The 23,492-nt window shown below is 44.4% G+C and overlaps 1 protein-coding gene across 1 annotated transcript in view; it reads left to right on the top strand.

The window, feature by feature from the left end:
- Nucleotides 1-2,817: 2,817 nt before the first annotated feature.
- TG (thyroglobulin) overlaps nt 2,818-23,492 on the top strand; it is a 207,176-nt gene continuing 186,501 nt past the window's right edge. Inside the window, exons 1-10 of the mRNA XM_038391414.2 lie at nt 2,818-2,881; nt 4,030-4,138; nt 5,376-5,473; nt 6,744-6,947; nt 8,984-9,143; nt 13,626-13,732; nt 15,135-15,278; nt 16,395-16,580; nt 19,443-20,501; nt 22,344-22,931. Of these exons, the coding sequence (XP_038247342.1) occupies nt 2,818-2,881; nt 4,030-4,138; nt 5,376-5,473; nt 6,744-6,947; nt 8,984-9,143; nt 13,626-13,732; nt 15,135-15,278; nt 16,395-16,580; nt 19,443-20,501; nt 22,344-22,931 (2,719 nt within the window). The remainder of the gene's footprint in view (nt 2,882-4,029; nt 4,139-5,375; nt 5,474-6,743; nt 6,948-8,983; nt 9,144-13,625; nt 13,733-15,134; nt 15,279-16,394; nt 16,581-19,442; nt 20,502-22,343; nt 22,932-23,492) is intronic.

Here is a 23,492-nt window from a genome sequence, read left to right as displayed (position 1 = left end):
TGTATTCATCACTTGACAAAATTGCCATTTGGCACTGAAAATTCAAAGTTCTCCCTGAGCCACACTGGAGTCTCCCATTTTGTTTGGCTCATGTAATCAGATCAAGGCCTCTTTTTGTACACTGCTGGTGTACAGCCAGGCACCTTTGGGCACCGGTGGTAACATTTTTCGTGCACGAAAATCTTTTATTCAATGGAGCCTTGTGCATGCAGACACCATCACAACTGCACAGACATGTTGGTGCTGGGAAAGTGTGTGGGAAAACTGTGCTTGCACAAGTGGAGACTTGAGGTTGCACGGAAATCCCTAAAGTTTTCATGGTTTTAGGAAGTCATCTTATCAATGCACCTTCCATTCCCTTTCTTCCCCAACCCCAATAGAGATTGCCCAACAAAGCTCATAGTCTAGAGTTTAAGAGCCACTATATTTATTTAGTCATTGCAAATAGTTATTGGAAGTCTAAGAAACTGTTTCCAGGGTCTCTAAATCATTACTGCGTGGAATGAAGTCTGCCAATATGGTCTACTAAACAGTGAACAGAGACCCTTTCCCAGTCCCTGTCCCCTGCCCCCAATCATTTCTACACTAAATTAAGGGGTACTTCCATCTTCAGTGGAGATAGGGCTGAGGTGATGACAATATTGTGGACCAGTCCATCCTGTCTCCATTTTTTATCATGTTATTGGCTGAGATTCATTTGTTTTGAATTTCAGGCTGGCCATAGACTTCAAATGCTTTTAACCATTTTTGAAGAATGTGGATTGCACAAATTGCTCTGTAAACTACTTTCGCCTGCCCCAACAAGCTGTTGCATCCCATTGAACATGCCTGTACCAAGATTCATGTCTGGGGTTTGACGCAGATCTAGCTCTGCTCAAGTGGTGCTGAATGCCAGAACTCACCAAGTCAGTTATCCCTGAAAGGGTTTTTGTTTCAGTCTTGGCTGAACTGGGATGGTCCAGGGGATGTTTTGAGGAACTAAAAGTAATAGAAGCATCAGTGATCCTGGCTGGTTCAGCTAGGTATGTTCTATAGTCAGCTTTTACACGGCTTTCTGCTCCCAAAAGTCAGGACCTGCTGGCGTTTCTATTGTCAGACAATAGAAGCTTTCTTCTGTATTGCAGAAGTCACAGCTGGTCTTGGCCCTCATGTCCTGGGTCTTGGGCACAGAAGGTAATAACACCACTTTCTTTGGATAAAATTCATTGAAGCCATCAAAATGCACAAGCTATACAAAGTCACCTCCTGAGGTAGTTCACCCTCAATCCACGAAATACCTTCACCAACCTTCCCCCCATTCTCATAGGTACACCTTTCACCCTTCCTTATATTGTCCACTGGGTATTTATTCATTTCAGATTCCCTTTCAAAACTACATTTCTTGCTTTTAAAACCCTCCACAGTCTTGCCCCTTTCCTCCCCTCCTTATTCCTTCATCTGTTAGCCCCAGTCTCCTTTTAATTGCTTTACATACAATCTTCACCCCGGCTAGTGCAAGAGCCTTCTCCTCTCAACTCTTTCCATGCCTCATCTTCTTTGTCTCCATCTCTTTTTCAAATCTCATCTTAAAACACATCATTGCCTTCTTGCCTGTGCCAATTAATTCCTCTCCTGATATTGATTATGAGCCCAGCTGTGCCACCTTTCTTCCCAAAAGTCAGTACTGCTCACACAAGTCCCAATGGAATTACTTAAACTAGAGCTTGCCAATGAAATAAGCATTACACAGGCAAGTCCTCAGATTTTAATGATGATTTACACATTAGGGGGATTTCAGTGCCAGGAGCTCATAATATTTCACAGGTATTAATAAGATAGGCCTCACGTCACCCCTGTGAAGTAGTTAAATATTACTATTCCTATTTTATAGATAACTTCTCTGTTGCCTCAGTTTTGCTAAGTGACTTGCCCAAGGTCACACAGCAAGCATGTGGCAGTGGAAAGAAGAGAAGCCAGGTAACTTGATTCTGTGTTTTTTGTATTGCAATAGTGCCTGCAGGCCCCGACTCCCACTGGACCCCATGGTACTAGGCACCGAACAGTCCCCGCTGCAGAGAACTCACGTTCTAACTAGATAAGACAGATAAAGGGTGGTTTAGCTTTAGTTATGTAAATGTAGTAACACAGCAGACAGTGTGTGTTGGTTATGTGTCTGTCTGGTTGTCTTTCAGATACAGATCTATACTGTACTGACACTGAATCATTTTGTGAAGACACACAGGTATAGTCCCGAAAAGAAACTAAACTGCATCTGGTCTGGAGCCAAACATTTTCCAGCTGGGATGAAAAATATTATCCCTTGCTGTGCTGCAACATTTATCACTTATTGCCTGCCAGCAACATGCTTAGCACTGTCCATTCATCTGAGTTAGCCACAGCCTATATAATTTAGTTCAGATGCACACAATATATAGCAGATGATAGCCTAAGCTCCCACTCGGCAAAGTCTAGGTCCTTTGTGCTTTAATTAATTTGCACATGGGTTAAATTAAGCCCTCCAGTCTCCTCCCTTGTGTGTTGGCTGTTTGTTTTGCTTGTTCTCCTTTCAGGTGACTAGGTTTTCAAGTGCTCCCTGGAGAGGAGAGGAGAGCTGACTGATGAAGAAATCCACTGGGGACGTTCCAGGTGAATGAGGCTCTCAAGATTTTCTTAGAAATATAACCTGCGTCAGTCACCCTATTTAGTGCCCAGTCTACCAGCTCATAAGTGAACCTGTTCAAACAATGGCTGCTATAAAAGTCTGCCAGAAGCTAGTGCAGAGCATGCAGGGTCTTGATCCCTCAGCATAAGAAGGGATCATAGCTCCTGCATTGAAAGATGGGCCCCGTACTTCTCAGCACCCTTTTTTGCTTTATTAGCACAGCATCCACCAATATATTTGGTAAGTTTACCTTTACTCATTCTTGTCCCTTATGTGTATCAGGCTGGAGCCACGCTGCACTTGCCTCTGCCTGAGAACTTGGCACTGATACTTCCCTATTATTGATTATTTGTATTATGGCAGCACCTACAGGCTCAGAATTTGAGCAGGACTCCATTGCGCTGGGCAATACACCATGAAACAAGACTGATCTTATTTACCAAAGAAATGTGCCACTGACTCAGTGGTCACTGCACTGCCAGGGCTTTGAGCTTGGATTCCAAGCTACGGCCCACGCTCCTGGGGCCAGCAAAAGCTCCGATTCTGTGACGTCAGCATGCACCTGTCTCGGAGGTGTGACATGGGCTGCTGACTCCAAAAGAAGCTGCTGGAAGGACTGACTGGCCAGCACAGATGCTTGGGTGAAAAGTATGGGGCAGGGAGGAAATACAAAGGATCCTGGAGGATGCCCTCAAATTTAGGCACCCAGTTATTCATATTGATTAACCATTATTCCATTTTATGATGAGACTCGTGATATCTGGTGCATTAATGTGAATACACCAGAATCTCAACTTGCGTTATTAAAAAAAAAAAAAAAGTTTCTAGCCCTCATAGTTACAGAGAGAAGCTCAAAAATGTGACCCTGGAAGACAAATAAATATCATGCACTGGTGAGTGTTTATTACCTGTCCCCCTCTGTGCTAATCCACAGCAGATATGAGTTGATACTGCCCCAAGTCCTAGAGGCTTGGTTCTTTAGGTCAAACTGTAGCAGCTCATAGATTTTTAGCTCCAGTGGCCTCTGATTCAGTCCCTGCTGTATTGGCCAAGTGGGCAGCCATCAGGCAAACATAACTCCCAATGGATCATTTTTCAAAATTCATTGTTTTAAGATAATCTCATGATTTTGGGGGGGAGGAACTAGCTCATGGTTTTTGATCATTAGGAGTTGGGAATAGCTGGTACAATCTCCTCACTGTGAGCTCTGTTAGACTGTGGAATACTCTCACCAAAGAAGGGGAAACCCCACGGTGGTGTTTAAAACCAAACTCAGAACGACGGCACAGACGATACTGTTGGAGAAGATGCTAAGCCAGGCTCGGGACCTAACAGGTAGAGAAGGTAGAGAAATGTCAGTCATCTCCTTCCCTGTTTATTGCATGCAGAATACCAGGCTAAATTCCAGCCTCTCCGCCCCTGTGAGCTCCAGAGGGAAAAGGCCTTTTTGGAAGGAGAAGTCTACGTCCCTCAGTGCTTGGAAGATGGCCAGTTCCGGTAAGATAGGACAGCCACCTGGGGACCCAATCCTGTACCACTGAGGGCAAAGGGAGCTTTGTGGCTGAGTGGGATTGGACCCCAACGTAGTGGATAAGGAGGGCTGGGCTCCAGCTTCAGACTCTGTTGAATGAGTTCTGTCTCTCTCTCGTCTGCAATTATCTGTGGGGTCCCTACTATTAATAAAAAAGAACAGGACTGTTTTAAATGTGGTGGGCCAGATTGTCCTTTGCATAACACACCTGGTGGGTTCCAACACAGAGGGGAGAGCATCCTACATGTGGTTGCTACTTTCCTTCCCACAAATGCGGTGGGGAGGGGTTGGAGCCAAAGGTTTACCACCCCCAATGTGCTAGCCTGCATTGCTGAGCTGGAGCGAGGTGCGGGGGAAGTAATCTGTACCAGGTATAGGGCTAGCACAGTTCACGACTTCCTTGGAGCGAAGGTGGAGACCAGCAACTGGATTGGGACTCTCAAATGACCAGATTGGCCTAGATTTGAGTTAGAGAAGAGACTGACCTGTGCAGAGTGGATCTGGATCCGGATCTGGATCTGGATCCAGAAAGGAAGAATAGTCTTGTGGTTAAGGCACAGGACTAGCAGTCAGAGTTCTGCTATCAACTTTCGGTGCAACCATGAACAAATCACATAGGCCCAGATTTTCAGATGTATTTAACTCCCTTTGAAATCAATGGGAGTTGGCGCCTAAATACCATTTGGAGATCTTGGCCTTAATCTCACTGTCTTTCAGTTCCCACTCCTCCCAAATAGGATAACAACACTCTCCAATCTCATGGGGCATTGTTAGGATAAGACCATTAATGTGTGTGTGGTGCTTAGATACAAGAGTGATAGAAAAGCCTATAATTAAAAATTAATGCATTATTTACAAAAATGAATCTGAGCTTTCCCACTATTTGGGGCTGCTCAGGCCTGAATCTAAATGAACATATTGTAGATCTGATAAGAGGTTGCACAGCTACGGACCCATCATACTATGGGCTGGGCACTGAACTGAATGAAGACAGGAGGGGCCCTGTGAGAATTCCAAAGAGATCCCATCAGTTAGATCTGAATAGGCTAGAAGCCCTTTCTAGAATACAGTTCTTCCTCATGCCATTGCTGTGTGGTCACATAGTTCTTTGTTCTGTGACCATCCCATTGCTGACAGGTATATTTCATATTGATGGACAGTTCTGTTGCCAATAGAAAATGATGATGTGTGTCTTCTCCCCAGGACTGTGCAGTGCAATACGAATGGCCTCTCCTGCTGGTGTGTAGATGCCAATGGCATTGAGGTACCAGGCACTAAACAGACTGGAGTTCCAATAGCCTGTAAGTCAGAGGTCATCACTTTTTTCATGTGTGGTGGTAAAAAAGCTATTTACATCTCAGTGTGACAACCGATGAAGTCAAGTGGCCTTTGGCCATTGACAGCAATGAGAGCAACAGCAGGCTCCTGGTGATTTATTGATCTTCCTCAGCGGAAGCTCTTTAAGTTACTCAGGACCTGATCATGCAAACTTTACTCACCTGAGCAGTCCCTTCTTGTGTGAGTTATCCCAGTGTAATCAATGGTGGCCTTGCAAGGGCACAAGGAGAAAGTGTGTGTGTGCGTGTGTGTGCATGTGTGTGGTGAAACACACCATGGGCCCCCCATCCCTCACAGTTTGAGCCTAAATGGGGCATACATTTTCAAAAGCAGGTGCCAAAATTTCACATACAAAAAAAATACAAGTAACATGTGGCAATAGCATGTGCAAGTGTAAGCTCCATGTGGGATTTCCCACTGTTTCCTTTGCACTTCCATGATCAATTACTTGTTTTAGTAGGAACAATTACTCATTTACTTTCTAAGGGTTAAATCTGCCTTCCAGTGCCACACCCAAGTAGTCAGGTTGGGTGCAAGGACCTGGAAGGAATTTACTACAAAACACCTATTGTCTTTAATAGGAACCGAGTGACTATGGCTTTAATAGCAGCTGGGAGGAAAATTTGCTCCTCCTCAGGCTCTTATGGGAAAGAGCAGGAAATTGACATGATACAGCTTTGTTGTGGCTTTAGTCACTCCCAACCTTCTGGTACAATTTCACTTCACATGGCTTCACCCCCCCTGAGTTTGGATTTTGAAGCTCAGACCATTGGTTGGTGTAACATGAAGTAATGTCACTGATATGAACAGGTCAATTCTCATTTAGGCTAGCTGGTGAGTCATAGATTTAAAGGCCAGAAGAGATCACTGTGATCATCTAGTCTGATCTCAACTCAGTTTGATAATCTGCCCTTGAAAACACACAGTAGAACTCACCTGAACGATGCAGGGGTTGCCTGATTTCAGCTGATGTCAGGTAGAATTGCTGTGTTTCTCTTGGGTAACTAAAACCATAAATCCTTCCCTGGTCCCCACGAATGGTGAGTTTAATCTGAAATTTATCCCAGGCTCTCTTGCAATATTTGATCACTCTCCTGGGCAAACCTGGCTGAGCGACGGAACAAATTCATGGTCTCGATGTGGCCCAGAGAAAACTCAGATGTCCTCTAGAAAAATAAATGGTTTTGTGCCCAGCAATCACCTTCTGTTAATGATGCCTCTTTGGTATTGTAGGTTTATCCTTTTGTCAGCTCCAGAAACAGCAGATCTTGGTAAGTCATTACATCAACAGCAGCACCATCTCCTACGTCCCAGAGTGCTTGAATTCAGGGGAGTTTGACCCAGTGCAGTGTGATGTGGGGCCGGGGCAGTGCTGGTGTGTGGACTCTGAAGGGATGGAGATTTATGGCACAAGGCAGACGGGGAAGCCAATGCAATGTAAGTGAAGTTCAACAAAATGTGGATTTGATTTTGTGTTTGGAGAAAGGGAAATAAAAAGCTTGTGTGTGATGAATGGCAGGTCATAAGCTTGGCTGCCAGGAAATTTCAGGGTTGTTTTTCCCAAATCATGGGATGATGGTAGCATGTCCATATACCTTGCATCCAAGAGTTTTAAAAGAGCTGGATGAGGAGCTTGCTGGACTGTTAATGTTGATTTTCAATAAGCCTCGGAGCACTGGGGAAGTTCCCAAAGACTGAAAGAAAGCTAACGTTATACCAATATTTCAAAGGGGTAAATGGAATGATGTGGGTAATTATAGGCCTGTCAGCTTGACATTGGTCCCAGGCAAGATAATGGAGCAGCTGATACAGGACTTGATTAATAAAGAATTAAAGAAGGATAATAAAATTAATGCAAATTAACAGGATTTGTAGAAAATAGATCATGTCAAATGAACTTGATATCTTTTTTTTTATGAGATTACAAGTTTGGTTGATAAAGGTACTAATGTTGGTATAATATACTTAGACTTCTGTAAGACATTTGACTTCATACCACATGACATTTTGATTAAAAAACTAGAACAAATAAAATTAACGTGACATACATCAAATGGATTAAAATCTGGCTGATTGATAAATCTGAAAATGTAATTGTAAATGGGGAATCATCATTGCTCAGGTGTGTTTCTAGTGAGGGTCCCATAGAAATCTATTTTTGGCCCTCCACTATTCAACATTTTCATCAGTGACCTGCAAGAAAACAAAAAAACCCATCACTGATAAAGTTTGCAGATGACATACATTATTTACCACTCTTCCAATATTTATCAGTTCGCTGATACAAAGTGATGTGGTTCGCTTGGCAAACTGGGCTGTGTTGTCAGGTGTTTGGCTGCATGTGTGTGTGTGTGTGTTCTCTCTATGTGCTGCCCCCAGCCCTGCGCAGACAGCTGGCACGGCAGACCTCGAGCGAACCAGCCAATGGCCACAAGATCTGTTAAGGTACGAAGGCACCTGGCCAGGTTTGTTGTCGACAAACCACGGTCCTAGCTCCCCGGATCAATGTCTACAATTACACTAGCATGTATATGCCCGTGACAATAGATACAGCTCAGTGAATGGTGGGACTTTTCATTCACCCCCTAGACTGGCCAAAGACACTCCCTCTGAGATACCTCTTTATACACCGATACGAACGAGTTACGTATTGCCCCTCTGACATATCTGGGTGCCACCTATTGCGTTATACTTATTGGCTCGATCAAAACATTTCTAGTCATCATGCTGTCATCCTGACCTTATCTTTAGGATGGGTCAGCATGTTCCTGTTACCTTTGGTGAATGTGTTTGGTATTGAGGCGTTCTGGAATGTGTTTACGTGAGTGCCTAGCACTACTTAGGAATGTGTATTTCTGCAGTATCAGCCCTGTTCTTGCCAGATCCTGTGAGCAGGGCCTGCCTCTTGCTCACAACTTAATTTTGCTTTATATCAGCAAAGCTTGGCCACTACTTTAGCCCGGGCCTCACACCAGGCCTCTGATACAAGGGCTTATGTCTCAGGCTCTCTTCCTACTACAAGCTAAAGCAAACAATATGCCTTTGAATAGTTCTCAATGTGAATGTATGTGTCTGGAAACGAAGAACATAGGCCATACTTGCAGGATGGCGGAGTCTATCCTTAGAAGCAATGACTCTGAAAACGAGTTTGGGGTGGGATGGGGGAGCTAATTAGCTGAACATGAGTTCCCAGGTGCTACACTGTGGCCAGAAGTGTGAATGTGATACTTGGATGCGTAAACGGGGGAATCTCAAGTCGGAGGTTATTTTACCTCTGTATTGGGCACTGGTGCAACCACTGCTGGAATACTGTGTCCAGCTCAGGTGTCCACAATTCATGATTAGAAAGGATTAGAAAACCTGCCTTATAATGGCAGACTCAAGGAGCCCAATCTATTTTGCTTAACAAAGAGAAGGTGAAGGGTACTCGTGGGAAGGTGAATTCATGAGAGTGGATACTTGTTTTCCGTCAGGTCCGGGGAGCTGCGAGATCCGAGACCGTCGCATTCTGCATGGAGTTGGAGAAAGGAGCCCACCACAGTGCTCAGCAGATGGAGAATTTTTGCCTGTCCAGTGCAAATTTGTCAACATGACGGACATGATGGTCTTTGATCTTGTTCACAGTTATAACAGGTAGGAGCAGACATTTCTGCAACTGAGTGGCAATTCTGCAGACCTCTGGGAGTCATTACCTCCTTGCACATTCCAGCTGTAGGAGCTTGATGGGTCGTCTGTTTCCCAAAAGCGAATAGACATATGTTTGTTCGTAGACATATGCTCAGTAGCCATTTATGCTTTAAAAACCAGAGCCAGCTCATCAACCCCACAGGCCATGGAACTCCAGAGTATCCTTACGCACTCTCAACTACCTCAGTATGATTGTCTTTTGTGCAGTGTCTGTCATCCAAGGCAGCCTTCACCATACAGAAATAAATAATGCAATGAACGAGCTAGATCAGAGCAGCGAGAAAGAGAAATTAAGAAGGGAGGGGTAAGAGATGAAAAATGTTTCCACTGGAGATTTGGACACAGATGCAGAGTCAGTGAGGAGGAAAAATACAAAGAGGCTGTTTCAGCTCTCGGGGGTGGCAGCGCAGAGGCTCTTGCACCCACAGTGGTGAGGGTGCATGAAAGGGCATGGCAGCAAGTCAGCCAGTGAGAGATGAACAGAGGGTGCAAAGAGGAGTTCAGAGAGAGGCCAGGGCTTTTTCATGGCTGAAGCAGGCCATTGGTGGGCTTTAAAACATTAAAACACACAGAGGGGGTGCTCTCTTTTTGCACAGCTGCTGTTGAAGTGGAGTCCAATTTTTCTGTGAAACAGTTTTGCTTGCCTCTCTCTATTGCGGCTAAATGGTCATGACTTCAGACTCATGGCTTGTCTCTTTCCACTAGAGGGCAGTAAAGTAAACCTAATGCCTCACTTCTGGCTAAAGCTTATTCCAGTGAATCTTCTTCTTCTGAGTTTTGGTCTTTAATTTAAGCAAAAATAAAAGTACTGCAAGGCAGGCCGAGTACCTGGTGAAAATTTGTCAATGTGTCAGAGGAGGCTATTTTGGTAAGTGGAAGATAATGTGCCTGTTTCACTAGCTGGCTGGTGGGTATGGACTACCAAAAAGGCAACTAGTGTGAAGAAAGTGATGCTTTAAAATGACATTTTGTTCTTCCCATTGGGAGTTTTGCTTGGAAAGTGGCTTCAGGACTGGGTTTGAGTAGCTTCCATTACCACCGTATAAATCTAAGCAAGATTGTTTTTACTTCCAGCTTTCTACCCTTCTCTCTAAGGAACTTACATAGACCCTGTTACTGCAGCATCTGAGCATCTCACAGTCTTTAATATATTTATCCTCAAAACACCCCAGTGAGGTAGGGCAGTGCTATTATCCCCATTGTGCAGATGGAGGACTGAGACAGAGAGAGGCTAAGAGACTTGCCCAAGGTCACGCTACAAGCCTGTGGCAGAACAGGGACTTGAACCCAGGTCTTCCAAGGCACGGTGCCCTAACCACTGGGTCATCGTTCTTTTGCACCCTAAGAATGATACTGAAGACATGAACATTCTTTTCTACCTAAAACCCCCCCAGCCACAATAATCAAAATTACCCTGAAACAGATCAATCTTACAAGAATGGAAATAAATAAAATTAACCCAGAAATCCTACTCCAAGCATAATAAGGAGAGGAGCCAGGGACTCAAGAAGTCCATGAGGGACTTCGCTATTGCTATTGATTTTCCATGGAAGTTGCTCAGATGCTGTGGCGATGAGCAGCAGCACAAAATCCAGAGATAGAAAGGTAAGAGTTGGAGAGCTGAGAACTATTTTCTTTCTGCTTCCCACATTATTTCCTCCGCAGTAAAGATTCTGGGGCAGATCTCTCAGCTGCTGTAAATTGTCATAGCTCCATGAAGGTTCTGCCTCTCTGTGTTGTTTAGTTGTTGATGTACAGAACACAACTCAGCCATTTTTCTTGACACTGGGTGTGGTCAGTAAATGGTAGATACAATTGGAGCTGCACAGTCTGATGGTGAAAGGGGGCTTTCTTAGAATCACTGAAAAATGAATAACAATGTAAGCCAAAACCCCACAAGACCCCTGATGTTACCAATAAATCTATGTTTATCTCCTTTCCTTTTCCATTTTCTTTACATCTGCTCCCGTCTCAGAACATACACAGGACAGAAACACGAACATGGCCACAGTTCACACATTTGCTTCAGCCATTTTTGTGATGGTATGAGAGCTAAGATCTTGGCCATTTTGTCATTATCCACTGCTGGACAAGGACAAGCAAATAATGGGAACAATGATAAAAAAAGGAACAGAGAATGTAAGGGGTGGATTTTCAAAGCTAGGTGCATGCAGTCCTAGACGCATTCTTATGTAGGCCTGATCTGTACTTTTTGCATTTTATTTTGTCATATTCAGACCTCAGGACAGAAATGACCGATACCAGGATATGACCATGTGTCTATCCACACATTACACATGGCATAATTTGGTGTGTAGTACATTTTCAAATTGAATTATTAAAAAAAATCATGTGCAGAAATGTATTTACCCAGCAGCCTGTTTGAAAGCCGTACATGTTCAGATGCCAAGGTGATAGGCACAGTATAAGAACCTGAATTGACTAGAAGACTCCCATTGCATTTAGTCACACTACTCTCATAAGAACAGAGGATGTGCCACACAAGAGCACACCATTGGTTGAACAAGTGTCGTGACCTTTCTTCTGAAAATGACCAATGCTTCGTGCTTAAGAGGAACCTGAAAGCACCAGCAATGCACCAAGTCACTTGTGCCACTCTGTACATGGGGGACAGGAGCAGAATTCAGGAGGCCAGACAAGATCAGCATACAGGTCCCTTCTGGCCTTAATAATTTATTACTGAATTTCTTCCTTACCCCAATAACAATCCATCTATGTCCTGGGGCATGACGTTTGATTGCTCTTCTTTTATCATGCCAGATTTATTGTTAGTGGGCAAATTCTCTCTTGGGGTGTGGAAGCAGCACCAGTGTAAAGGGGCCCCAAAGATGATTTAACCAGCCAATGGAGTATGAGTGATCATGTGTGGTGTGAAGTTGACATAGGGGCTCTTGCATCTCTCCTCCCATCTCACTTCTGGAAGCATGGCCAAGACAGCCCTATGCCAGAGTGATACTTGGCTGTATATTTAGCCTCTTGGAACGTTGCAGCCTGATGTTAGTCAGAGCAGCCCCAAGCCAACTGTAGTATCCACAAGCTACTGCATGGGGGACCAGCCCTGTATACAGCTGCAATAGGACCAGGGGAGTGCAAAGAGGAGCTTCAAACTGCCTTTGTGCAACATCCCTGAGCAGTATCCCAGGGTCCAGTCCAGTATGTATCTACCCCTCCATCTACATGGTCTCACGTTTTTATACAGCACGAATCACCATGGTATCTAAGGTTGTAATACATTATTTCTGCTTATAAAAGCATCCATCGTTGTTGAAAAGCCTGACTAGATTATTTGATTCTGTTTACTTCTTTGGTAGTGAATTTCACAGCCCTTTGCTGGATTTTGCCACACAACTGCACACAGCTGGGAGTTGTGTGCCTAAATCACATTTAGGAATATGAGCATGTATGTATAATGCTAATCTCATTGTATTAACACATGGGGAAATTGTTTTATTTGCCATAATGCCTGAACCTAGAATGTTGTATCTTCTATTTGCTTGAAGAAGCCCTGATATATCTGTCAGCTAAGATCACACAGATATTTTTTTCAACTCTGACTGTATTAAGTTTCCTTCTTAAATCATTCCTTTGCTGGAATCTGGCTATTGTCAGTACTAGAATATGTTAAAAGAATCCAGAGCTCCTTTGATCTCCAGAAATAAGAGTCAGTCTCACTTGTAATACGTTTAAAAAATAAACTTTCCTTTTAATCCATTGACCCATGTTTTCATAATATAACAGATTAGTGTTAGTTTTTATCTGCTGTTCCATGCTTAATTCAGTGTGGAAAGCAGATGTGGGGGGAAAAAACAACCTCTTTGTTTAGGCTTTCTGCCATCTTGTGTGGCTTTGTGGAAAGCTTCTAATGAGTGGGTATTCATAATTACGTTAGCCTCACTGACATATATTTTACAATTTTTGCTGCGCTTTCAAAGGTTGGACCAGGATCCAAAATTATCTGTCAACATTTCTACCACCTTCATCATTGTAGTACATTAGGTGCTAATAACAAGACTAAAAATGGCCTGAAATCAGTCCAAGAAATGACCTCATTGCCCTTTGCTCATTGGGTTCTGTTATCCAGAACGATGGTGCTTAGGCTAATTTGTTGAGGAAACACCTGTATAAACTCTTGTAGCATATAGTGAGCAATGCAAATCTTTGGACTAATCCTGATCTGTGAGGAGCCAGGACACATTGCTCCATAGCCTAAGGCCTTGTTAATAAAAGGAAACACTAAAATTTGGATCACGGTGGAGTAGGGTTGACATAACTAGCCCCAGAAGTGCCATAATGCTTTTGTGCTGTGATCCCTGCAGTGGGAGTCTGGAGAAGAATCTGATTTCTTTGTTGTTGTCAAAGGGTCACCACGAACTTTCCACTTCATAACCCTGCTGCTTTTCCTTTTAGGTTCCCAGATGCATTCCAGACATTTAGCTCCTTCAGAAGCATGTTCCCAGAGGTTTCTGGGTATTGTTACTGCGCTGACAGTCTGGGGCGGGAATTAGCAGAGACTGGTAAGTGCCTTCCAAAATCTGGTACGTCTTAGCAATGGGACTCAGAATTCCTCAGAGAAAGGTAGATAATGAACAAACACAAGGACCACAGCTTCATTTCAGTGAGAAAGCTAAGGGCTAAGCTGGAGTCATCTGTGAGCAGGCACAGCAGCCGATTGTACCAGATACATATCTGTGGCAAGATCACCTAAGGATGGATATTACTAGCTACATTTTCTCATTAAGAAAATGTCTGACCGCAGCATCATCAGTTGCATTGGCCAGCCCAGGTTGGCATCTTTCTCAGTTGCATTGCCCAGCCCAGTTTAGCTGTGATCAGAAGTTATTTTCCCATTGTTGTTGAGTCCCTTCTGTCAATAGTCCAGTTCCTACTGGGCTGGTTGCATATCAGAAAGCCACCATTCCAACCGGCCATCTCATTAGCAATCTCAGCAGAGAGGTGCAGAACTGAATGGACCTGGAGACTGAACTACTCCCTTCCCTGTAGAGCAGGAGTTCTCAACCTTTTTCTTTCTGAGCCCCCACTCCCCCACAGCGTGCTATAAAAACTCCACAGCCTACTTGTGCCACCACAACTGTTTTTCTGCTAGCATGAGGAGGTAGCAAGAAGGGTAATTGCCCGGGGCCCCATGACATAGGGGGCCCTGCAAAGCTAAGTTGCTCAGGCTTTGGCTTCAGCCCCAAGTGGTGGAGCTCATGTCCCCGGGCTTCAGCCCCATGCACTGGGGCTTCGGCTTTCTGCCCTGGGCCCCATCAACAGGGCCCCCCTGTTATAAAGAGGACGGTGCCCAACTGTTCTCTATTTCCAGTGAAAGTAGGACAAGAAGTAATCGGCTTAATCTTCAGCAAGGGAGATTTAGGTAAAAATATTAGACTGTAGGAAAAACGTTCATACTATAAGTGTAGTTAATCACTGGAATAGACTTCCAAAGGAGGTTGTGAAATCCCCATCACTGAAGAATAGGTTAGACAAACACCTGTCAAGGGCAGTCTAGGCTTACTTGGTCCTGCATCAGGGTGATTAGGGACTAGATGACCTCTTGAGGTCCTTTCCAGCTCTTCATTTTTGTGATTATTACACTGTATGTCCAGTCACCCATACACAGTTACAGCTTGCTTAGCTATCACAGAGCAGTTCAACCCAGCCCCTGAGGGGTAGATCATGCAGCCCTTATTCATTTAGGTAGGCACTTACTCACACAAATAGTGTCCTTTAGCTCAGTGGAGCTACTTGTGTGAGCAAATGTCCATCATCTAGCCTCATAGTTCGACGGATGGAAGAGTTGATGTTTGTCTGGTAGGAGGCATCCATTTCTGTCACCTCTCAGATGTGTATGAATGGCAGATGAAGCCTCTCTTTTTAAAATGCCCCCCTGTGCTGAAAGGCTCTCTTCTCTCACAGGCTTGGAATTGCTGCTTGAGGAAGTTTATGATACAGTTTTCACCGCATTGCAACCTGCCCACACGTTTACTGAGACCAACATCTATCGGATTCTGCAGAGACGGTTTCTGGGGGTTCAGCTAGCGACCTCTGGCAGGTTCAGATGTAAGTAGCACCAGACTGAATTGCATGGGTGACACAAGAATTCTGGAATGTAAGTATGATCACCACTCTCTTGGCTGGCACACTGGGGACTGAACCAGAAACCTCCAGAGCTAAAAGCATAAGCTGTTTCTGTTTGAAATGAAGAGATAAGCCTCTTTAGCTGGGGCTCTGCCAACCAGGCACAGTGTGGGACTTGTAACACACACTCAGGATGAGAATGTAATGCCTCGGTACTGAAGCAGGTATTCTTTCGGCTACATGGAAATCATTTTGCCTTTCATATTTTTGGTGTTAGATGATCACTCTTGGGCTCAAGAAGGAATTTTTCCCTCTCATGTGGTTAGCATTGTGAAATAGACCCTGACTGCATATATTCAGACATGGCAGTTGTCAAAAGAGAACAAAACACAGACTCTCAGCACCTCTAGCACCGTAACAGCCACTAGAGAAAGGCTTGATTGCATGTGCTAAGACACTGTACTACAAATGGGTAGGTGCATGATGGGAGTTTTACATCATCCTCTAAAGCTGCTACAGGTATAGACCATTATATACCCTCTGGCATATGTAAAATGCGTTGGTGGCCTCGGATCCATTCCTAATGTACAGTTGTCCACAGCACAGACAGCATTCTTCTTAATATTTGCAGCAGAGAGACTAGGGATTGTCCTGTCCAGGAAATACAAATACCATCCTACCAGGCCCAGGATAAGAAAATGTGGGACTGGCTCATATTGCCATTGCCTACTCTGGACCCATTGCATGGATAAAGAGAGATTGTATACTCCTGTCCATCCACTTGGTACTGTTCATTACCATTAAATCCACTTTAAAAGCAAATGCTTGTGTAGCCCTGCACCATTGCCCACTGAATGAGAAATTACTGCATTTACAGTTATGCAATAGCTATTAAAATGGCTGAAAAGTGTTGAAGTTTTAGTCTGTATCATTTACTTTGAGGAAGTAACTTTTAACAATTTAAAAAAACCTAAGCATCGGGCCCTTCCCTGAACAATTGTCAAGGAGTTATTCAGACATGACAGAACCAGGACAGAATGCAGATTTGCTCCAACACTTAACACTTTTCATCCTTAACCAGCAGCATTTCTCTTCCAGGCCCCTCTAAATGTGAGGTTGAGAGGTTTGCAGCCATTCGCTTCAGACATGCTTATAGTCCATCTTGTGAGGATAATGGGGACTATGCCCCTGTGCAGTGTGAGCAGGAAGGGCCATGCTGGTGCGTGGACCCTGAGGGGCGGGAGATCCAAGGAACGAGGAGGCAAGAGCAGCTCCCGACTTGTGGTATGTATTGGAGTGATATAGTAATAAATTCCTGGCGCTAATTTTCACATAAGGTGTACAAATGCACATTATGTATCCTCCCCAATCCTCCTGGAAGATTTGTTAGATTTTGGGACAAAATACTACAGTTATTGTCAAAATCTCCTGCAGGCTTCTATTTTCTCTCCACCCCTTTTTCTTCTCTGGCCCCACAGTTGCACAATACACAGTCCTGTGAGAGAACATCAGCACCACCAAATAGACTTCACTTCCTGCCCACCCAACCCAGTGATGGCCCCCTATCCAGGACCTCATGTCAGCCTCCCTCTCTCCTAGCCTTTATCCTGAAATGGGAGTGTTCCCTGAGTGAAAGGTGCAGCACCTGTTCTCTTGTCAGCCAAGCCCAAGCATTCAGAAATTCATGAATCACTGAGATTTTAAAAATAATAAATGGTGGATTCCTTTTATTTGACCTCCTGATTTTGGCTCCTTTTGGGTTCACATTTTGAAGCATTTTCCCCTAATTATGACAGCTAGAAAGTTACATTTGTTTTAAAATAGAAGCTGAGATTCACCTGACTCCAAGAGCTGAGACTTTAAGAAAAACACCCAATATCACAAGGCTTGTGACAAAATTGCAACTGTTGGTGACACTGCATTTGTGGTTTAACCCTCTTTTTCTGCTATGATGTCTCTGGTGTGGAGGTGCATTGCTTCTGTAATGCCTCTGGTGTGGGGGTGCATTGCATTGATCTCTTTCCAGCCACCTTGTTCCCTATTTCTGTCCCTGTGTTACTTGACCATGAAGGTTGCCAAATCCCATAGAAGCAAATGAAGAAAAGGTGTGTGAGCTGCCATGTCATGAAACGAGGGAGATTTCGTTAAGGAAAAAAATGCATCAAGCTGGAGCCCAAAATGGAAGATGACAGCAGAAAATGTCAAAGGGGTCAGATGGGGGCAGGGAAGGATTTGTGTAAAACCCTTCATTCTGGGGAGAAATGCCTAAATGTTCAGATTCATGCTGTAGGGTTGGGGCTACAAAGGCTTAACACAGGCAGCCTTCGGAAAAATTAGTTTTCTGTCTACTAGACATAGTTATTCCATGTAGACAAAGAACCAATCAATTCTGGGTGTCACTCATGATCCAGAGTCACTATAATCTTTAGGCAAAGATGGGCTTACTGTAAAAGGAAAATGTTTGCACGCCTTCAAGGCTGATGAGCAAGGATACTGTGAAAGAGCCTCTGAGAGGCCTCTGCATCTGGCAGGGCTGATTGTTTTCTCTCTGACTGTGCTCCTCTGAGATCTGCTGATGGGTTTTTGTGACATAACTTGAGGCTGCTTGAAACTCAGCTATGCAGATTTTTTTTGGCAGACTCAGGAAATCTAAGCAGAGAAATTGGAGGTTCTGCCAACGAACCACTGAAAAGGAATTTTCACAAGGATATATTCTTAGGGAGACTGTTCTAGCAGCCACATGCAATACAATCATCGCATTTTTTTAAACTACCACTTTCTGATATTACAGTAGTGTGTTGTCAGGCAGACTGTCTTCTCTTTACATGCTGGTGTGATTTGTTTCAATGAGGGGAGGGGAGAACATTTAAGAAGCATGTATTTGTTTCTTATTGACATTTTTGGGGATGTGAATTTTGTATGAGTGAAAGGTGCTGCCCTATTTGATCCCTTGAAGGACCTCCCCGAAAAGTAACGCAAATAGCCACTAAAAATAAGGAAGGGGAGAGCTACAAAAGAACAAGGATCAACAAATTAAGGGAGAGAATCCAAAAGCAGGAACGGGAGTGCAGGCTAGAGTATGCAAATGAGGGAACCAGAAGGGGACACCAAGCACAGATCCTCCATCAAGTTGCTGGCCTACTGGAATCCTAGGAGGTGGTAGGTGGATTCCACCAGAGCTAAAGGCCCAGCCCCTCAGGTGAGGGGAAGGTCACATGACCTGGGGGACAACAAATGAAAAAACAAGAACCAGGAGTGAGAGTTAAAAGTTCAAAACGAGGGTCTGGCATGGGGACATTGACCAGAGAATCTTGGACAAGTTGCTGGATTGGTAGCCTAAAGGACTGAAATGTTTATCTGCAAAGCAGGTATGACGTGTGCAGGATCCGTGCAAGCTACCCCACCCATGTGCCTCAAATCTGCCTTGGGCTGTAGAGATGAAATAGTAGTTTAGTCTCTATGTGGCCTCAGCAGAGGTTGCCATGAACACTAACAATGATGACTGTGGATTCTAGGATTTTTGTGAGATGGTGGGTTCTCGCCTGCCCCAGGGAGTTCAGCAAACAATCACTACTGTGACTTGGCCCTCCAGCTAAGCCCCAAATCCTACAGCTCTGAATGTCACCAAGCCATTGCCTGGTGATCTGACCACCACAGAAAGGGGTTGGGACTGGGGAGAGAAGGAGTACTTAGAAAAGGGGTGTGTCAATATTTAGTTTATAATCATCTACACCCAAAGTCTTTAGTCCCATTTCCCCATTAGTTCACTTACCTCTCAGGCTAGTCCACAGTTTCCTAGGGAGGCTGGTCTCAGCTGGTGCCCTACCCTCCCCAAACTCATTTCCTTTTCCCCCAGGGTGATTGCCTCTCTTCTTGCCCCTTTCTGGGGCTGTTTTTCCTTTAGCCCTCCTTCACCTCTCTGTCTTCTTGGATGCTGCCTCTCCTCCTCTCTCCCTCCCCTCCCGCCCCCAGGATGAGCTGGGTCTGGTTTATATAGACCGACCCCAAAACCCTCCTATTCCCACCAGCCTCTGAGAAGATTGCTGATGGAATCATCTACTTGGGGATTATTTCCCCTCCCCATGTGACAGCTCATTCTATGTCACCAATTCAAAAATATTTGTCTCCTTGTTTTCCTGTGTCCAGGTGAAGAACAAGCATGTGCCTCAGAGAGACAGCAGGCTCTGTCGAGGCTTTTTTATGGACCCATTGGGCACTTCAGTCAACACAGTTTATTCGACACCCCAGATGTGAAGTTAGAGAATATAGACAGGTTTTCGAGAGCTTGTCCTCCTTCCTTCAAGGAGTTGTTTGTGGACTCTGGATTGCTATCTCCTATCACAGAAAAGCAGGATGCCAGCCAGCTGTTTGCACTAGAATCCATCCTCAGTGATGTTGTCAGAGGGTTGTTTCCATCAAGACAATTAGCTCGAGTTGCCCTTCGGTTCACCACCAACCCAAAGCGCTTCCAAGAAAACCTGTTTGGAGGAAAGTTCTTGAAGAACCTGATTCAGTTTAACTTTACGGGAGCGCTTGGCACTAGAGGGAAATTCAGCATTGGCCAGTTTTTCCAGCAGGGAAGCTTGATGGGAATGGACAACGGAGGAAGCTTTGCAGAACGTCCTGAGGGGCTGTCACTGGAAACAGAGAGCTTCAATTTGAGTCAACCTCTTGTGGACAGCTTTGGCCGTACAGTTAGTTTACAGGACAATCAGAATGGAGTGGAATTTCTTGCTTCTCTTCTGGAATTTCCTGAATTTTTTGACTTTTTACAACATGTTGTTTCTGTCCCTGAAAACATCGCTGAAGATTTAGGTGAGGTGGTAAAAATAGCTTTAAAGTCCAAAGATTGCACCGAGCAGCCCATGGATTTGTTTGTTCCAACGTGCACCAAGGAGGGGAGGTATGAGGAAATTCAGTGCTATGCAGCCACGTGCTGGTGTGTGGACTCGCGGGGTAAGGAAGTCCCAGGCTCAAGAGTGCTAGGCGAACGTCCAAGGTGTCCCACTGCATGTGAGAAGCAAAAGAAAAGTCTGCAAAGCTTGAAACAAAGCCAACCTGCAGGGTCTGATCTGTTTGTTCCCTCTTGTACCAAGGAAGGAGGCTTCCTACCAGTCCAGTGCCATGGAACGAATTGCATCTGTGTTGATTTGGAAGGCAGGGCTATTCCAGGAATAACAAGAAAAGCTGGGGAACCCATGCAGTGTAAGTCTGGGGATTGGTGCTTTAGAAGGGTTTATTTTTTGGTAGGGATTGTGCTGCTATTCATGCTGCTTCTCCTCTTATTCGATACCGAAAATATATGGGCTAGTATGTGAACGCACCACTGCCCTCTGCTGGAAAGAATCAGAAGTGGTTCAGCACGTGTTCATGTAGCCCTCTAATGGTTGGGGGATCACAGAGAATATCGTATCCTCAAATACTCCTAGAGATAAGGAAGAGTCCCCCTTAGCACAAGTGGGTGTAGGGCCTGCACATTCTGAGCAGAAGGATGTGAGCTCTATCCTTGTTAATGAGCATGTCTCTGAGTTCTGTCCCTGCTGATATCCTTATGGCTAGTGTGAGTGCTATAGTTACTCACCATGAAACCCAGTGAGTCCATGCTCTGCTCACTGTCTCCAGAATAGCCTGTCTTTCAATAGGGTGGAAAGCTGCTTTTCTTATGGGACAAAATAATCCATGCAACTGCCATTGACCCACCTAGGGCTGAACCCAGGACCTTCTGAGCTAAAACTGTGAGCTGGTATTACTTGAGCTACAAGACTGTGTCCCTCGATTGCTAGCTGTAGGAAACACGTTAACTTCATGTGTGCACCAGCCACTAAAGGGGACAAAGGCCAAAACACCTAATGTGGGTCCCACAGTCAGGTCATAAAATTGAGTGTCAAATGTTACCTGTCTCTTATATAGTGATTTTCATCATAAATGAATCTGATGATTAAATGTTCTCGTGCCTAAGTATGACACTGGGCATCAGCCTGTAAAATATAATAACAGCCCTCCTCCGCTCTTATATTAATATGATACAATGGCAGAGTGAAGGGCCTTGGCTAAAAAAAGAGGTCTTATATTGACACCTAAAGCTCAGTGGGCTCGAACAATGGCAGATGGGCAGAGGAAGCTGGTCCCAGAGGCCCAGACCCTTATTGAGAATAACCTGCTTCACATTGTGGAGAGTTCAGCAGCAGAAAACAGTAGCAAAGCAGCGGGCAGATTATCACTGCCACGATGGTCCAGACGGGGGGAGAGAGATCTTAATAACTATGTCCTGCAGCATTTAGGGGTTCATTGATTGCAATCTATTACCTGTTTGGCCCATAATCAGAAGCAAACAGATACCATAGCCAGGGGAGAGCATGGAACACTGGTGTTTTAGGTTCATAATGCTCTGCTGGACTCAAAGAGATGTGCTATTACATTTTTGCTGTTTTTATTGAGCCACTAGCAAGTGTTAACAAAATGAGATTTGGCCCTGACATTGGCAATCGTGGCCTCCAAAGGAGAGAAACTGACATCTGTGCTTTGTTTGAGGGCTGAAAGTACATCCTACAAATGGCTGTAAAATTTAGTTGGTGGGAGAGGTGAGGCTAGGAGTTGAAATTTCTTTTTAGATTGGGGTGAACACATTCAGTAGGACCTTGCTACACAAGTTTTCCCAGTGGTATCTATGGGGTTTGGTTTTTACTCCTGTGGGAGTTATCTGAATAAGGATGGAGGGTAGATTTGCAAAGGTATTTAGGTACCTAAAGATGCAGGTAGGCACCTCAACTGCTTAGGTAATTTTGAAAATCCATTTGGTGCCTACCTGCATCTTTAGGTGTCTAAATGCCTTTGAAAATCTGGCCCTGGGTAAAAACCTCAGGATTTGGTCCTCTTTTAATAATGGGACAAATAATAATAATTGTCCCAAAATAGTCATACTAATCATTAGCAGCAATAAGAAATTTCTCTAAATGTGTTTGCAAAGTAACCAAGTTCAGGTCAGCTTGCATCACATACCTATGGTGCATTCCTGAGATGGTTGAATGTATATTTTCCTTTCCCTAGGTCCAAGTGCTTGCCAAGTAACTGCTGCTCAAGTTTTTCTAAAGACGGTGCAGCTACTGTTGTCAGACCCACGTGCGCTATCTCAGCTGTCCAGTGTTTACGTCCCACAATGCACCACCAACGGTAACTGGAGACAAGTGCAGTGCAATGGACCCCCTGAGCAAGCTTTTGAATGGTACCAAAGGTGGATCACCCAGAATAATGAAGGCAAAACTCTGCCTGTTGTTGACCTCTTGAACATACTACTTGAATATAAAGAATCATCTTCCCAAGGCTTTGCAGCCTTTATTAAAGGCTTGTATGTGGCTGGCCACCAGAATATCTTCCCAGCATTGGCCAAGTATTCTTCTTTTGCTGCTCTTCCCCCTGGAGTGCTGGAGGGCAATGTGACAGTTGTGTCAGAGAACATTTTATTGGATCCATATACATTCTGGCAGCTTCTGCATGGTCAGGTCACCCATTACCCGGGGTCCTACACTGATTTCAATGCCCTTTTAGGCCACTTTGAACTGCGCAGTTGTTGGTGTGTTGACAGCAAGGGAGAAGAACTGCAAGGAACTAAGGCTGAGGCAAACAAGATCCCAGCATGTAAGTAACATGATAGAGTTTCTGGTTCTTTATTTACTCCAGTAAGAAAAAATCATTTAGAGAACTACAAAGTAGAAGCTTATTGACTCAGGGAAGGACCCATTGGTTCCACAATCACCGCTAGCAAACAACTGTCTTTTGGAAAAGAATAGATTGCCCCAACTTTAGTATCAGGGAGTGTGGTGTATTGAAAACTGTTCAAATGACAAGCTATCACTTTAAGTTTCAAGGGGTTTCCTACTTCTGCTTGCAGGCTAGGGAACTCTGTAGGCAAGCATGAAACCTGGGTTTTCTGCAGTCAGTCTTCAAAAGACCCAGTTGGGTCCAAGATGGATTGAGTTGTGCCTTTCTGCCTTAGGTAGCAGCCTGCCCTCTCTCTCTCTCGCTCTCTCCATTGATTGTTGTGTGTTAGATTTCTGGATTCTAAAAAATGTAGTATTAAATTGCAGCCTTTCCGGGAGAGTATTTATGTTTTGTTTCTAACTCTGTGTGTGTATGCTGTGAACATAACATGGAGAAATAAAATACAGCAAATCCTTTTTGTGGAAAAAAATGACAGAC

Source organism: Dermochelys coriacea, chromosome 2 (assembly GCF_009764565.3).
Source record: "Dermochelys coriacea isolate rDerCor1 chromosome 2, rDerCor1.pri.v4, whole genome shotgun sequence".
NCBI classification, from domain to species: Eukaryota; Metazoa; Chordata; order Testudines; family Dermochelyidae; genus Dermochelys; species Dermochelys coriacea.
This window is presented reverse-complemented; position numbering and strand designations above follow the sequence as displayed.